This window comes from Camelus ferus, chromosome 22 (assembly GCF_009834535.1).
Source record: "Camelus ferus isolate YT-003-E chromosome 22, BCGSAC_Cfer_1.0, whole genome shotgun sequence".
Classification (NCBI taxonomy): domain Eukaryota; kingdom Metazoa; phylum Chordata; class Mammalia; order Artiodactyla; family Camelidae; genus Camelus; species Camelus ferus.
Genome location: NC_045717.1, coordinates 20,516,856 through 20,530,446, shown reverse-complemented (window position 1 = coordinate 20,530,446; position 13,591 = coordinate 20,516,856). Strand labels below are relative to the sequence as shown.

Below are 13,591 nucleotides of genomic sequence, written 5' to 3'. Positions count from 1 at the left end.
GGGCAGGAACTTTAAGAGTCTTTTAGCTGGAGAAGTCTAAGCCTCCGATACCCCTGGGGAGGGAGAAGGAGCAGCTTGGGGCGATTCCCTCTCCTCCCCCCACCCCGGGGTCCCCATCTCCCCCTCAGGTCAGATAGGGTGCTACCCCTCCTCCCCAGAGACACAGAGACTCTTTGTCTGAGGAGCCAGAGGCGGAGAGGGAGGCACTGTCGGCTTCTCCCTCTTCCTCATGGGGGGGGGGGGCAGTTCAGGGCCCAGGATACGCCTCTTGGGCTCCTCCCTGCAGAAGTTCCCTCAGATCCTGCGTGTCTGCGCTTGTTCAGTTGCACAGACAGCTCCATCTGACCTGACCCCCCGGGGCCTCCTCACACTCCAGTGGTTTGAGGGGGTTCCGCCTCACCCCGGGAACGGCAGGGATCCACCCCTCCCTGAGGCAGGGCCCTACTTTGGGTCAGGGCCAGGCTGCCTGACTTAATGGGGGCTTGTGTGAGAATCTGGGATGAAGGCTAGGGTGTCCATCTGATGCCTGAGTCAGGGAGAGGAGGGCTTAGGATGGAGGTGGGAGCCTTCATTTGAAGATCAAGAGTTTGGGGGAAATTGAGAACTGTGTTTTGGAATCTGTGATGAGGGTTTGGAGGTGGGGTTAGGACATTCAATTCTGCCATATGGGTGGAGAGATGAGGTTCTAGGGTAAGGCTGGGAGCCCCGTTTTGGAATCTGAGGAGAGGTTTGAGATGGGATGAGGATCCCTTATTTAGAGACCTGCAGAGAAGGTATGGGGCGAGGCTGGTACCTCTTATGGCGAGACCTGGCAGGTGGGTGAGAATTTGGCATCAGGCTGGGACCCCGCTTGGGGGCCTGGCTGAGACGGGAAGAGTTTGGTGTAAAGCTGTACCCCCTAATTCCATGAATTCCCCTAATTAATAGAGGCTGAAGGTTTGAATGAAACTAAGATCTCCTTTGAATGGAGCCTGTTAGGAAAAAAGGGTTTGGAGTAAGGCTGGGACTCCAAATTCTAAGGCTGGGTGGGGGTGACCCTCCCCCTCCACTGTGGGGTGGGGCTACAAGGGCCCAGCTTCCAGCCCAGGGCTCCACCCCTAGTCGGCCAATCAGCGCTCTGCACAAACTTTCCCAACTCCCCCCACCAGCTGTCAGCTACCCCCCCCCCGCCCCCTCCAGCGAGCTCCGAGCTCCGCCTGGCCGGGCCTGGAGCACAGGGCGAGGCCAGGGCGGGGTCTCGGGCAGTCTCCTGCGGATCCCGAGTGGAGCCGACTGCCGCAAAAGTGCACCGAGCCCGTGGAGTCGCCGTTCCCCGCAGCCTCCCCGGCTGGTCCCCCGCCTTGAGTGTAGGCCCCGCTGGGATGCGGAGTCGCTGGGGCCTGGGCCAGCCGCGGGCCGGCCTCTGTCTGCTCCTGTTCTCGCTGCAGCTTCTGTCCCTGACGCAGGCCGGTGAGACGGGGGGGAAGAATTAGCAAGTAGAGTGCAGGATCCAGCGAGATCCTAAAAGACTGCGTGGAGTTGGGAATGGGGGAAGAGCAAGGGGGGCGTGCACGTTGCGCATGGCTATGGTGTGGCGCTGGGGCGCTAGTGTCCGATCTGCTGGGGCGACTTATGGGTGTGACAGCTGGCGGGGGCCAAGGAAACGTGTGACCCTGTTTTACTGATCAATGCTCAGGAATAAATGCAATTTATAGGTGTGTGTGTGTACCAATGTCCGTGTGGACATTTGGAGTGAAATTGTGTGTGTCCTGGTGTGGAAGTTAACGATGATTGTATGATTTTGGGTGTTGGGATGACCCCTGCGCAAATACATGATTGAGTTGTGGGTAGGCAAGTGTGGGGCTAATTTTGAGAATACCTGTGTGTATGTTATGCGTGTGATTGTATGTCTCTGGGTGACCCTATGAGGGGTGTGGTTGTGATTTGGGAGGTATATAATTGCCCATGAGGATGATTCTGAGGGTGATGGTGGTTGGGGACTAGTAGGGGAGGTGGTTAATCTGAGATTCAGAGCTCGCTTTGCGTCTCCCCAAATGGCTTCACCCTATTCTCCCTCTTCCTCCTCTACCCCCAATTGGCGCGCGCGCCCCCCTCCCCCAACTACTCCCAGCCCCTCCCCCCACCCCGTGCTCCCCAGAGCCGAGATCAGCACCATGGACAGGGCCTCGGGAGGGCCTTGGTGAGGGGCGAGGCGGGGCGGGGCGCGGGGCTGGGCGGGGCGGAGCTCCAGCGGGGTCGGGGGAGTGGAAGTTGCTCCCCCCAGCAGAGCAAGCATCGGGTGTTTTTCCCGAGGAATTTCTCAGGGGCCCCCCTAGGGGTCCCGGGGGCCGCCGGACGGGTGAGTCAGAGCTGACGCACGCCCAGCTGTGCGCATCTGGCTGGACGCCGCGCCCTGCCCCGCAGGGTTCTGGGTCTGGGGCGTCTCGGCTTTCGGGAAGGTCGTGATCCCTCGAGTGGTGAGGGGGCTTCCCTGGTCTGGGATACCCCAGGTCAGGCCCTCCCGGTAACCCCTCCCTAAAGTGAACTCAGACCCCTCCAAAGCCCCCGCCCCACCGCACACACTTTCTCACTTTCTCTGCAGTCCAGAGAGGTGCCCGCTCGCGCGGATAATCCCAAATTGGCCTACGCCCCACTCCCACGCTCACACATCCACACAGTCGTGCAGCCTCAGCCATCCATTCAGAATATAAGGCCCCAGGGACACCAGGAATGTTAAACACCTGGTGCCTACGCCCTGGCAACCCTATCAGCCACACGCCACATGGTCACAGTTTTTGTCACCCTCCTACGCTTTCAAAGTCTCACACACGCTACCACTGGTATCCATACAACACAGTCAACATTCCCAACCAGTCACCCACTCACTGACTTGGTCACATCCTCACATATATCCACACTCCTCCTTCTCAAGCCTGATCTATTACAATCACAGACTCCCCTGAGGGACCTGCAGACCTTTGAGCTCACTGCCAGGACCCCAAGACAAGTTAAAGAACTGCACCTAATCTCTTCATCATAGGCCAAATCCTTGCACACATCAACACACCACAAAGGACACACTCAGCGAGTCCCTGATCCACACAGAGTCACACACGTGCTTGCACAATCTCACGCACGTACAGAATAGCACGTATACACATTTGCACAGATACTCACACCTAAGCTCTCCTACACTTCTGAGGGGGTCCCAGCCATGTTCCAGTCTGGTCCCTGCCTGCCTCCCTCCACATCCTAGACCCCACCACATCTCTCTGTGGTCCTGATCAGCCCAGGGGAGAGTCTGTGGGGGAAGGGCGAGTTGGGCACTTGACAGACCCCCACCCCTTGGCCCTGCAGGCAGGACTCAATGCCTCTTGTGTGTCTCCTTGTCACAAAGCCAGCCACGAAAAGAAAGGGCAGTTAGTTTCTGAAAGGTCATTACAGAAGGAACACAGATTGAAGCAGGAAAAGTTTGGGTTAGATGCTGGGAAAGACTTTTTAAATGTGAATGAGCAGTTGGTTGAGGGGAGACCCCTTCCCACTGCAAAGAGGCTAGAGTCTGGGTGAAAGGAGAGCATGGGAGAGCCACACTGGGAAACAGGGATCTCAGACCTCCCTTGCATCCCAGCCTGGAGAGGGGGCAGCTGGGATGATCATTCCACCGGGGAGTGACCCTTGTGGTCAGCAGAGCCTGGGAGCCCAGATCTTAGCCCCAGGGGGCTGTAACCCAAATACCTCTTAATGACAGCCCAGCCACAGAACAGGCAATTAGAGATGGGGCTGGTGGAGACAGCAGGGTTGGGGGGGTGGGTGCAGATGGAGAGAGAGAGATGGAAAGAGTAATCCACACACAGAGATATTTACACAGAGGCACAGAGATAGAGGCACGCAGAGAGAAACAGATGTGAGAACCAACGAAGCACCAAGAGGCAGAGGCAGAGAGAGCTAGAGAGTGAGAGAGAGCTAGGAAGTAAGAGAGAGAGAGAGGGAGAACAGAGAAACTGATTCAGAGCTGGGCACAGAAAGTGGGACAGAGAGAAGGCAGGGAGGGGAAGAGAAGAAAAAATGCCGAGGGGATTGGAAGCAAGAGAGAGCCGAGACTGGAACAGGGCTCTGTAGAGTCTGGAGAATGAGAGATCTGACCCAGGAGGAGCTGAGATGGGGGGCCCTCATCCAAGCCCATATCTCCCCCAAGTCTGGCCCCCTACCCTGGCTCCCAATGGTGAGGTCAGTAGAGCCGCCCCCGGGGTGAGGTCATGGCAGATTTGGCAGAAACTGGCTCCTGCCAAGAGGCTGGGTCAGGGGGTCAGTGGGACAGCCTGCTAGGGGAGGGAGGGGAGATCAGGCAGGGGCTTTGGGCCCAAGGAAAGACCCCGCCTACCCTTGCCCAAACCATGTGGTTCCACTTAGCACTGGCCAGGCTGCATGGGGGTGTGGCTGGTAGGACAAGCCTGGGTTAGGATCTGATTGTCCCTTTCTTTGCTGGGATGAGACGGATAGGGTCAAAGAGAGGAGGTCAGAGGTTATCAGAGAGAAGTGGTCAGAGGAGATTGTCAGAGAGGATGATAAAATGGGGAAGTCACAGGTCAGACTGATGAGAATGGTATTGGCAGAGGGAGGAGGTCAGGGTCAGGCAGAAGAAGGTCAGATGAGGTGGCCAGAATAAGTCAGCGCAGATCAGAGAAAGAGTGGTCAGAAGGAGGAAGTCCAAAGTGACAGCAGTCAAAGGGACGAGTTTATGAGTGATGGTCAAGGAAGAGGTCACGGGAGATGATGGTCAAGGAGGAAGTCGGAAGAAGTCAGGGGAGGTGGTGGTGAGAGGGAGGAGGTCAGAGGGAGGAGAGCCAAAGGGAAGAGGTGGAGGAAGACAGGCATGAGAAGCCCCTCCTCTCTAAGTGGGTTTCCCCTGGCAAGGGGGCTTTAGGCCCAGGAGGCAGACCAGGGGAGCTGATGCGGGGGAGTGTGCAGAGGGGGACAATCTGGCTCTGGGGCTCAGGCCAGGAAGCTTTGATTCATCCCAGAACTAGGTCAGCTTTTTTTTTTTCTCACCAAAAATCAAGGGGAAAAAACCAAAAAAAAAAAAAAAAAAACAACAAACAAAAAAACCCCAAAACAAAACAAAACAAAAAACAGGAGTCAGCAGGCCGATGAGGCCGGAACAGCTGTGGAGTGGTTGAGGGGGGTGAGTCCTAGGGGGCTCCTTTTCCAGGACCCACAAACCAAGTTGCGGGGGCTGAGTCCCCCAAACCCAAGTCACTCACACAGAGTCCTGGGCTTGTTCTAATTGCCCTGCACGCTGGCTTCTCCCCGCAGCAGACCCTGTGGATGTGCTGAAGTCTCTGGGTGTGCGGGGGGGCCAGGCTGGGTTCCCTGAAGGGCCTGGCCTCTGCCCCCAGAGGACCTCGGGAGGCGACCGGGCATTCAAGGTGGGCAAGGCCACCACGATCGGTGTCCCCACACGGGAGCTCTTTCAAGGTGAGTCAGGACAAGAGGGGTTATCCTGGGAGCATAGGTCACATTCAGACCATCTGAGCTACCCCTGTCCCTCTGCCCACCCAGATGGGCGCTTTCCTGAGAACTTCTCTGTGCTGATCACTCTGCGGGGCCAGCCAGCCAACCAGTCTGCCCTTCTATCCATCTACAATGAGGCCGGTGTCCGGCAGCTGGGCCTGGTGCTGGGGCCGGCTCTGGACCTTCTAGGTGACTCCTTCAGACCCCTCCCCCAGCAGGTCAACCTCACGGATGGCAGGTGAATATAGGGAGGGTGGGGGATCCCAGGAGAGGTGGGGTGAGAAGCATCCCCACTGACACTGTCCCCTTGCAGGTGGCACCGTGTGGCTGTCAGTGTGGACGGTGGGATGGTGACCCTGGTGGTTGACTGTGAACCTCAGGCCCCCGTATTGGGCCACAAACCTCGATTCATCAGCACTGCTGGACTTACTGTGCTGGGGACCCAGGACCTCGGGGAGGAGACTTTCGAGGTAGCACTTCAGTGATAGGGGAAACTGAGGCAGATGGCAGGAGGGTGTTTCGCCCCCAGCCTGAACCTGGAGAAGAGTTTGGAGAAGGGAGCTATCTGGCTTCAACCTTGCTCCAGGAAGCTGGGAGAAGGGAGTTCCAGGCATCACTGTGCCCCTTTGTAGTGTAGGACTGTGAGACTGAAAAGCCCCAAGTTGATCATTTGTGATGGTGCATATTTGACTTGTGGTGGGAGGATAAAGTTGTGATGTGTGGCTGCACTGGTTGTTGCAATGGTGTGTGATTATGTGCTGGTGAGGCATGGCGTTGTGTCTCTGTGACAGATGTGTTTTCGATGTAGTGACTATTATGTGTGTCATAACAGTCCAGGGACCTCATCTGTCTTGTTCCCCTCCTCATCCCCAGTACCTTGAAGAGCACCTGGCACAAAGTAGGTGTCATCATGTGCCAGAGAGCGAGAAACGAATGTATCTCAGATGGAACAGATGTTGTGGGCTGTGGTTTCTGGTTGTGGTTTGGTGTGACCCTGATAGAGTCTTCTTCCTCTCAGTTTTCGGGGGCAGAGGGATTTCTAGGGCTGTGGTGGAGCCACACTTCCTTACACTTAGGGTGCTTTGGGTGGAAAAACACTAGACCTTGATGCTTGGAATAGGGGCTGGAGTCAGCCTGTGGACCCCTTCCCCGACCCCCACCCTCTCTCCAGGGAGATATTCAGGAGCTGCTGCTAAGTCCAGATCCTCAGGCTGCCTTCCAGGCCTGTGAGAAGCACCTTCCTGGCTGTGACAACCTGGACCCTACAGCCACAGGGGTGAGTGAGGGTCTTGTCCTGGGGTCTCAGGCTGAGTCATCCCTGGCTCCAGGTCTCAGGAATGAGTGAATTCTGAGCTATATCCATGGGGCAGAGCGTGGTCCTAGGCATGAGTCACCTCGGTCTCAGGTCATACAACTGACCTCTGGCTCCAGATCATATGATTGATTTTGACGCCTGGTCGCAGGGCTGAGTGAACCCTGGCTTTAAAACACAGGACCTATGGACCATGAGCCAGAATGACCCCAGGTGATCTGAGTGATGGGGCCTCCATTCAGGGACACTGGACTTGACTGAGGTCCTCTTCCCAGGTGCCCCAGGGGGAGCCAGAAACTCCCCCCCGTCGGCGGAAGGGAAAGGGAAAAGGAAAGAAAAAAGGGCGAGGTCGTAAGGGGAAGGGCAGGAAGAAGAAGAATAAGGAAAATTTGGCCCCGAGTCCACCTCCTGGCTCCCTGGAGAATCAGGTAAGGGATCTGCAACTTCTCCCCTCTGCTCTTTGACTGGTCCCCACTGATCGCTGGCGCCTCATTCAAGGTCTCAAGTCTCCAGTCCCTGTCCTTTGACTCCTCTCAGTTGACTGATCACTGTTGTGGGGTGGGAAGGCTGGTCCTGTCTTGTGAGCTCTCTCATATCTTCCCCCAACCTCCAGTTCTGGGGGGACTGGAGGGAGGGGGACACACTCAGATGAGTACCTTATTATTAGGGGATTCTTGATGAGGGTTGCTGTTTAAGGGGAGCCATTAGCTGAGATAAGTGATGGGCTCATTAACATGTCATTGCTTGGGGTTGACTGGTTGGGGTAATTGGTGAGGGTTTTTCATTGGAGGAGCCATTAATTGGTGGGACACTATTCGTACACTCTGATAGAGATCACTGGTTGGGGGGTCACCTGGAGCCAAGGATCAGTTATGTTGGAGGTCATTGAAGGAGGCCGCTGTTGGTGTTATTGATGTCACCAGCTTAGGGTTAATGGTGGGGGGAGGTCATTGCTGAGGATCACTAGTTGGGGAGGTCAGCAGTGGGGACCACTGACTGGAAGGCACTAGTAGGGTCACCAGTTGGAGTCACTAGTTGGAGGATTAACTTTCAGGGGGTCATGAATGAGATAATTAGTTTGAGAGTCCCTGATGGGTAATTAGTGGAAAGTCACTGATGAGCCATTGGTTAGTGGAATTACTGTTTGGAGGTCATTGGTTGGGGAGCCATAGCTGAGCTCACTCATGGGTATTCATTGTCAGAAGAGCACTGGTTAGGAGGTCTAACTGGTTAGGAGTCACTAGTGGGACTTATTAGTTGGGAGTCAGTAGTTAGTACTTATTGTGGAGAGGTCATTTGTTGGGGAGGTCACTGGATGGGAGGGTACTAGTTGGAGCCACTGATGGGGGTCATTAACTGGGGAGGGGGCCACTGATGGGTTGGTTACATATGAATACCTGGTGAGAGGCCAGGTGTGATGTAGATTATTAGGTGTGTGGGTCATTGGTTAGGTTCCTTAGCGGGGATCATTGGTCATGGGCCATTAACTGGGGGGGGGGGGGTTGTTAATGGGTCACTGGCTGTAGGAATAATTGGGGGCTATTGATGGTGGTCATTCATTGAGAGGTCATTTTCTAGGTGTCCTGATGTGGCCCATTGGTTGGAGTCCCTAGTTGGAGGGTCACTGATTGTAATACATCTGCTTTCAGCATCAGTGGGAAGAAAGAAGTTATCACTTCAGCCTAGAACAGGGACATCGGGAGTGCCCTACCCTTCCTCAGCCCCTTCCTTAGCCCCAGCCCCTCACCTGGGCTACCGCCACCCCCTTTGCACCCACAACCCAGTTCCTCTGCAGCTGTCCAGGCCAGGAGGAGCTGCTACTCCCTCTCTGACGGCAGCCTGGCTGGTTGACCTCTGAGCTCTGCCTTGGGAGCGAACATACGGGATAGGCTTCTGGGAGTCTGGTCCTGAGTGCTGGACATTGACCCTGACCACTGGGCTCTGGAGCCAGCCCCACTCTGTCTTCCAGGCCTCCCAGCCCTGGCCAGCCGTGCCCCCCTTCTACACATGAGGGCTCCCCCTGCTGGCTGTCCTGGTCCAGCCAGCACACCTTCACCTCCACCTCCACTGGCCAGCCCCTGGCCCTATACCCCTTTGATGTTTTCAGGGAATCCTTCTCTACCCCCCTCCCTAGACTGGGTGCTCCAGCAGGCAGGGCCTATCTCCTCCTTTGCCTTCCTTTTGTCTGGACTGGCCCGACACCAGACCTGATACTCTCTCTGTCCCTGCTCTAGACCTCCACTGACACCCCCAAGACAGAGACTCCAGCTCCAACTCTGCCTCTGACTCCCACGCCTTTGGTCATCAGCACTACTGTGGCCACTGGTAGCAATGTCACCATCCTAGAGGTTGGTGGGAAGTGGACATGGGGCTGGAAGGGAAGGTCCTGGGGTAGTGGGGGTGGCAGACAATAAGGAGGTCAGGGGCAAATTTTGGTCTGTCCCAGTTGTCCTCAGGAGGGCCTGGACTCTGACAGTGGACCTGAACTAGGGACCCTGGAGACTGGGTTAGCCAAAGAAGATGAAGAAGGTGGCCCCACCATGGGTCCCGCACTTCCGGGCAGCGGAACAGTCATGGAAGACTCAGTTCCAGATCTTTTCTGTGAGTCTGGGTGGCTGGGGGAATCTAGGTGCAAGGGGAGGGACTCCTGACTGGAGCCACACATGGCCACATTTTCTTTTTTGCTTTCTTTTTATCTTGCCTAGAAATCCTTCCCACCACCCCAGTGCAGTTGACAAATATTTATCTACAGACACTGGGTTAATGCGACAGGCACTGTGCTAATGAATGGCTCTGTGATTAGTGTGATTCAGATTTTTAGTCTGAGCATGTTGAGAAGCCACTTGAGATGGAACATGATCTCGCTTAGGAGATTTGAAAGCTCTTTCTGGCTGCTGAACAGCATGTGGACTGTAGGGGGAGCCAGAGGGGCAGCAGGGAAACCAGTAGCCTTTGCAACAGAGAGTGGGGACCTAGCTGAGGGTAGTGGTGGTTATGGTGGGGATAGAGAAAAGTGGACAGATTTGGGCCATTCCCCACTTTGCTCTTGCCGCTGGAGGTGGAGAAAGATGCAAAGAGGACTGGGTAGATCCACCATGGCACTATTGGGTAAGATGGGGAAGCCTGAAGGGAGAGCACGTGGAAGATGTCAAGGATCTCGTTTTTGGATGCCTTACATTGGCAACCCCTATTTGTCTGTCAATGTGGGCGATTTGGTTAGAAAATTCTGGAGTTCAAGGGAGATGGTTTAGGTTGGAGATAAAGACTTGGGGTTCATCAGCAGAGGGATGCTATCTTAGTGAAGCGATTGGATGAGATTACCTAAGAACACAATGCAGACAGAAGGTGGCCCAGGTTCTAGCCTTGGTGTTGGACAGGGGAGAAGGTAAATAATCTTAATCAACTTACCCTGAGTGCCTGTTGTGTGCTAAGCTCTGTTTTAACTTCTTCACCGTCCCGTGGGATATGTACAGTCGGCATTCACCCATGGAGTTTGCAGGTGAGGCCATAGGAGTTGAATAATTTGCCCAACATCACTTAGCCAGTGAAAGGCAGATCCAGAATTAGGACCCCAGAGCACATGTCAGAGTTCATGCTTTTCACCTTGCTGCAGCATGGCCAGCTTGAAACGCGAGGCTGAGTGGCTCAAAACATATTGATTGAAGAAGAACAGCAGAGACAGCTCAGAGGGCAGGACTCTACGCACACGCGTGTGTGTGTGTGTGTGTGTGTGTGTGTGTCTGTGTGTGTGTGTGATGAATGTGATACCAGTCAGATGGGAGCTCTATGTCTGAGTTCCAGGGCTCACACCTCTTTTCTTTCCACCCTCTGCCCCAGGGCACTGGGGAGAAGGGAGAAAAAGGAGAACCAGCCGTGATTGAACAGGTGAGAGTCCTAGGGCTGGAGGAGGTGGAGGGGTCTGGGCTAGATTGGGGGTCACACTCATTTCTCCCCCAGGGGCAACAGTTTGAAGGCCCTCCAGGAACCCCAGGACCCCGAGTGAGTCTTGGCTGCATTCGCCTCTTCCTATCTTTTATTTCCACTTGGGGCATTTGATCCCCTGGGGTGGGGAGTTGGGGTGTAATATTGCCAGGTCATTCAAAGACTGTTGGATATTTGAAACTCAAGGGATGAATCAAAATAGAGATTGAGATATAAAGTAAGGGGATTCTAAGGTTCAGTATAGTATTGAGAGGCCCGGAATGGCTCAGTGATGGGGTAGGAAGGTCTGCATGGGATCAGGGTCAGCGGTGGATCGGAGGTTAGCCTCGCTCAGACTCTGCAGTACTCATGACCTTTGTTCCTCTGTTCCCAACAGGGGGTGGTTGGCCCCTCAGGCCCTCCTGGGCCTCCAGGATTCCCTGGCGACCCTGGTCTACCGGTAAGAGACTCCCTCTGGATAACCTTCTGGGGGAGAGAGGTTTCAAGCTGTGGTGCTGAAGTTGGAAGGGTGGCTGGAACTGGGGACATCACCTTGGAGCTGGCACTGACCCCTTTCTGCTCGTCTTTCTCCTTGTCTGAATTATCACTCTGGCTTCTCTTCTGTCCCTGGGGGCCTGTCCCCTGTTTCTTTCCTTCCATCTCTATCCTTGAGTGTCCTTCATCTCTGTTTTTCTCCCTATGTCTCTGTCTCTTCCTTTATCTCTCTTCTGTCTGTCTCTCTGTTTCTATCTCTTTCGCTTTTTATGACTCTTTCCTCCTCCTTCCATTTTTCTGTCTTTCTCTTGCCCTCTGTCTGCTTTCTCCATACCTCTATCTTCCCCTGTCTCTCTCTCCTCTCTCTGGCTCTCTCTGCCTCCCTCTCTCCATCTCTCTGCCTTCATCTCTCTCTATCTCTCTCTCCTCCCCTCTATGTTTGTCTCACATCTCCGTTTCTCTATGTTCCTTCCTGCCTTCATCCTTTCCTCCATCTCTCTACCTCCATCGGTCTCTTTCTCTCTCCCTCTCTCAGGGCCCTGCTGGCCTCCCAGGAATTCCTGGCATTGATGGAATCCGGGGTTTACCAGGCACTGTGATCATGATGCCGGTAAGAGGAAGCTAGGGTGGCATGGCCTTGGGGGTGGATAGAATTCTGACCCAGGATGGGGGCCTCTCTTTGTGGCTCCCCTCACTATGAGTTGCCCTTTAGTTCCAGTTTGCAGGAGACTCCCTCAAAGGACCCCCAGTCTCCTTCCAGCAGGCCCAGGCTCAGGCAATACTGCAACAGGCTCAGGTGAGTGGAGGACAACTGGGGGACTGACAGCAGGTAAACGGGAGGGTATCAAGAGAATGATAGGGGTGGGAGATAATGAATAGTCAGGAGACAGGTGGGTATTTGTCTCCTGAAGATGTCTTTGTGGGGATGTTGGGAGACTTGTTGGAGACCTGAGGCTCTGTTCCCCTCCTTATCTCCAGCTCTCTATGAAAGGTCCCCCTGGCCCAGTGGGGCTCACAGGACGCCCAGGCCCTGTGGTGAGTAAGGAGGCTTCATAGAGGAGGGGATACATCAGTGGAGAGGGGCGAACTCCCTCTAACTGCATTATGCTGTCTCTCTTCCTGCAAGGGTCTCCCTGGGTATCCAGGTCTGAAAGGAGAGATGGGAGAAATGGGGCCACAGGTGAGACTGGTGAGGGTGGGGACGGGATTGGATGGGAAGGTCTTCTCCTGGGGTTGCAGGATAAAGTGCTAGTTGGGAAAAATGACAAAGAGGTTGGGAGTGCCCTTGCAATTACTGCCCTTCCCAGGGAATGATTTAAACTAAGTCCTTCCTCCTTGTTATTCTTCCTTTTCTTCCTCCTTTTCTTTCTCTTCTAGGGCCCCCGAGGCCTTCAGGGACCTCATGGGCCACCTGGCCGAGAGGGAAAGATGGTGAGTGACTCCTCAGTCCTCAGGTCATCCCTTATCCATCTCTCAACACCTGACACGAGCCTTAGCTCCATGCTCCCAGGGTCTGCTGGTGTCATTTGTGGGATAAGAGCACTGAGGACAAGTAATGATGGTCCACAGTGGGTGTGGCAAAGGGATCTGTCCAGGTCACAGAGACAGGGAGGACTTGCCAGAAGGAAAGATGTTTGAACTGAGATATGAGGCATAACCAGGGAAACAGGAGAGGAAAGGCATTCCAAGTAGAAAGAACAGCACATGCGAAAGAGAAGACTGGCACGTTGGGGGAAATGATGAACAAGATGGTTCCAGATGGTTTTCAGGGCCACGAGGAACACACAGCAGCACAATGAACGGAGACTGAAGATGAGGGTTCTTGATTTTTATGATGATGGTAACTTGGACTAGAGAAAGGGCACTTGGGATAAAGAATAATGGATGGGTTTGAAATGTATTTGGGAGGTTAAACTGGTACACAGAGAAGCCCCCAGCACGGGGTGCTGCATGAGGAAGGTGCTCAATACACGGTAGCAGGTATCTTGACTACGTCACCTCCCCCATAGGGCCGCCCAGGAGCAGATGGGGCTCGAGGCCTCCCAGGGGACACAGGACCTAAGGTAGGTGACAGGGCCAGGACTGGGACTTGGAGGGACTGTCAGGGCAGAGGATTCAAGGCTCAGCTGCTGTCTCTTTGTGTAGGGGGACCAGGGCTTTGATGGCCTGCCAGGGCTGCCTGGCGAGAAGGGCCAAAGAGTGAGTATCTGAGGCCCTTCCCCCATACTCAAGCCCCATCCCAGTATTCATTACTCCCTCCCCACCCCCAGTATCAGACCCTCCGTCCCTGTGTCTCTGTCCTCACCCCACGTGACTCATCTCCTTTCCTGAGGTACTGCTCTCCTCCCCACCTTTTGACTCTGAACTGCCCTC

General features: G+C 54.8%; 1 protein-coding gene across 1 annotated transcript in view; it reads left to right on the top strand.

The window, feature by feature from the left end:
* The first annotated feature begins 1,361 nt into the window (after positions 1-1,361).
* COL5A3 (collagen type V alpha 3 chain) overlaps positions 1,362-13,591 on the top strand; it is a 35,418-nt gene continuing 23,188 nt past the window's right edge. The window contains 19 exon segments of the mRNA XM_032465581.1: positions 1,362-1,449; positions 5,296-5,454; positions 5,539-5,728; positions 5,804-5,960; positions 6,662-6,766; positions 7,078-7,230; positions 9,037-9,150; positions 9,259-9,348; positions 9,350-9,403; positions 10,640-10,687; positions 10,760-10,801; positions 11,121-11,183; positions 11,754-11,828; positions 11,931-12,014; positions 12,197-12,253; positions 12,345-12,398; positions 12,596-12,649; positions 13,228-13,281; positions 13,364-13,417. Of these exon segments, the coding sequence (XP_032321472.1) occupies positions 1,362-1,449; positions 5,296-5,454; positions 5,539-5,728; positions 5,804-5,960; positions 6,662-6,766; positions 7,078-7,230; positions 9,037-9,150; positions 9,259-9,348; positions 9,350-9,403; positions 10,640-10,687; positions 10,760-10,801; positions 11,121-11,183; positions 11,754-11,828; positions 11,931-12,014; positions 12,197-12,253; positions 12,345-12,398; positions 12,596-12,649; positions 13,228-13,281; positions 13,364-13,417 (1,695 nt within the window).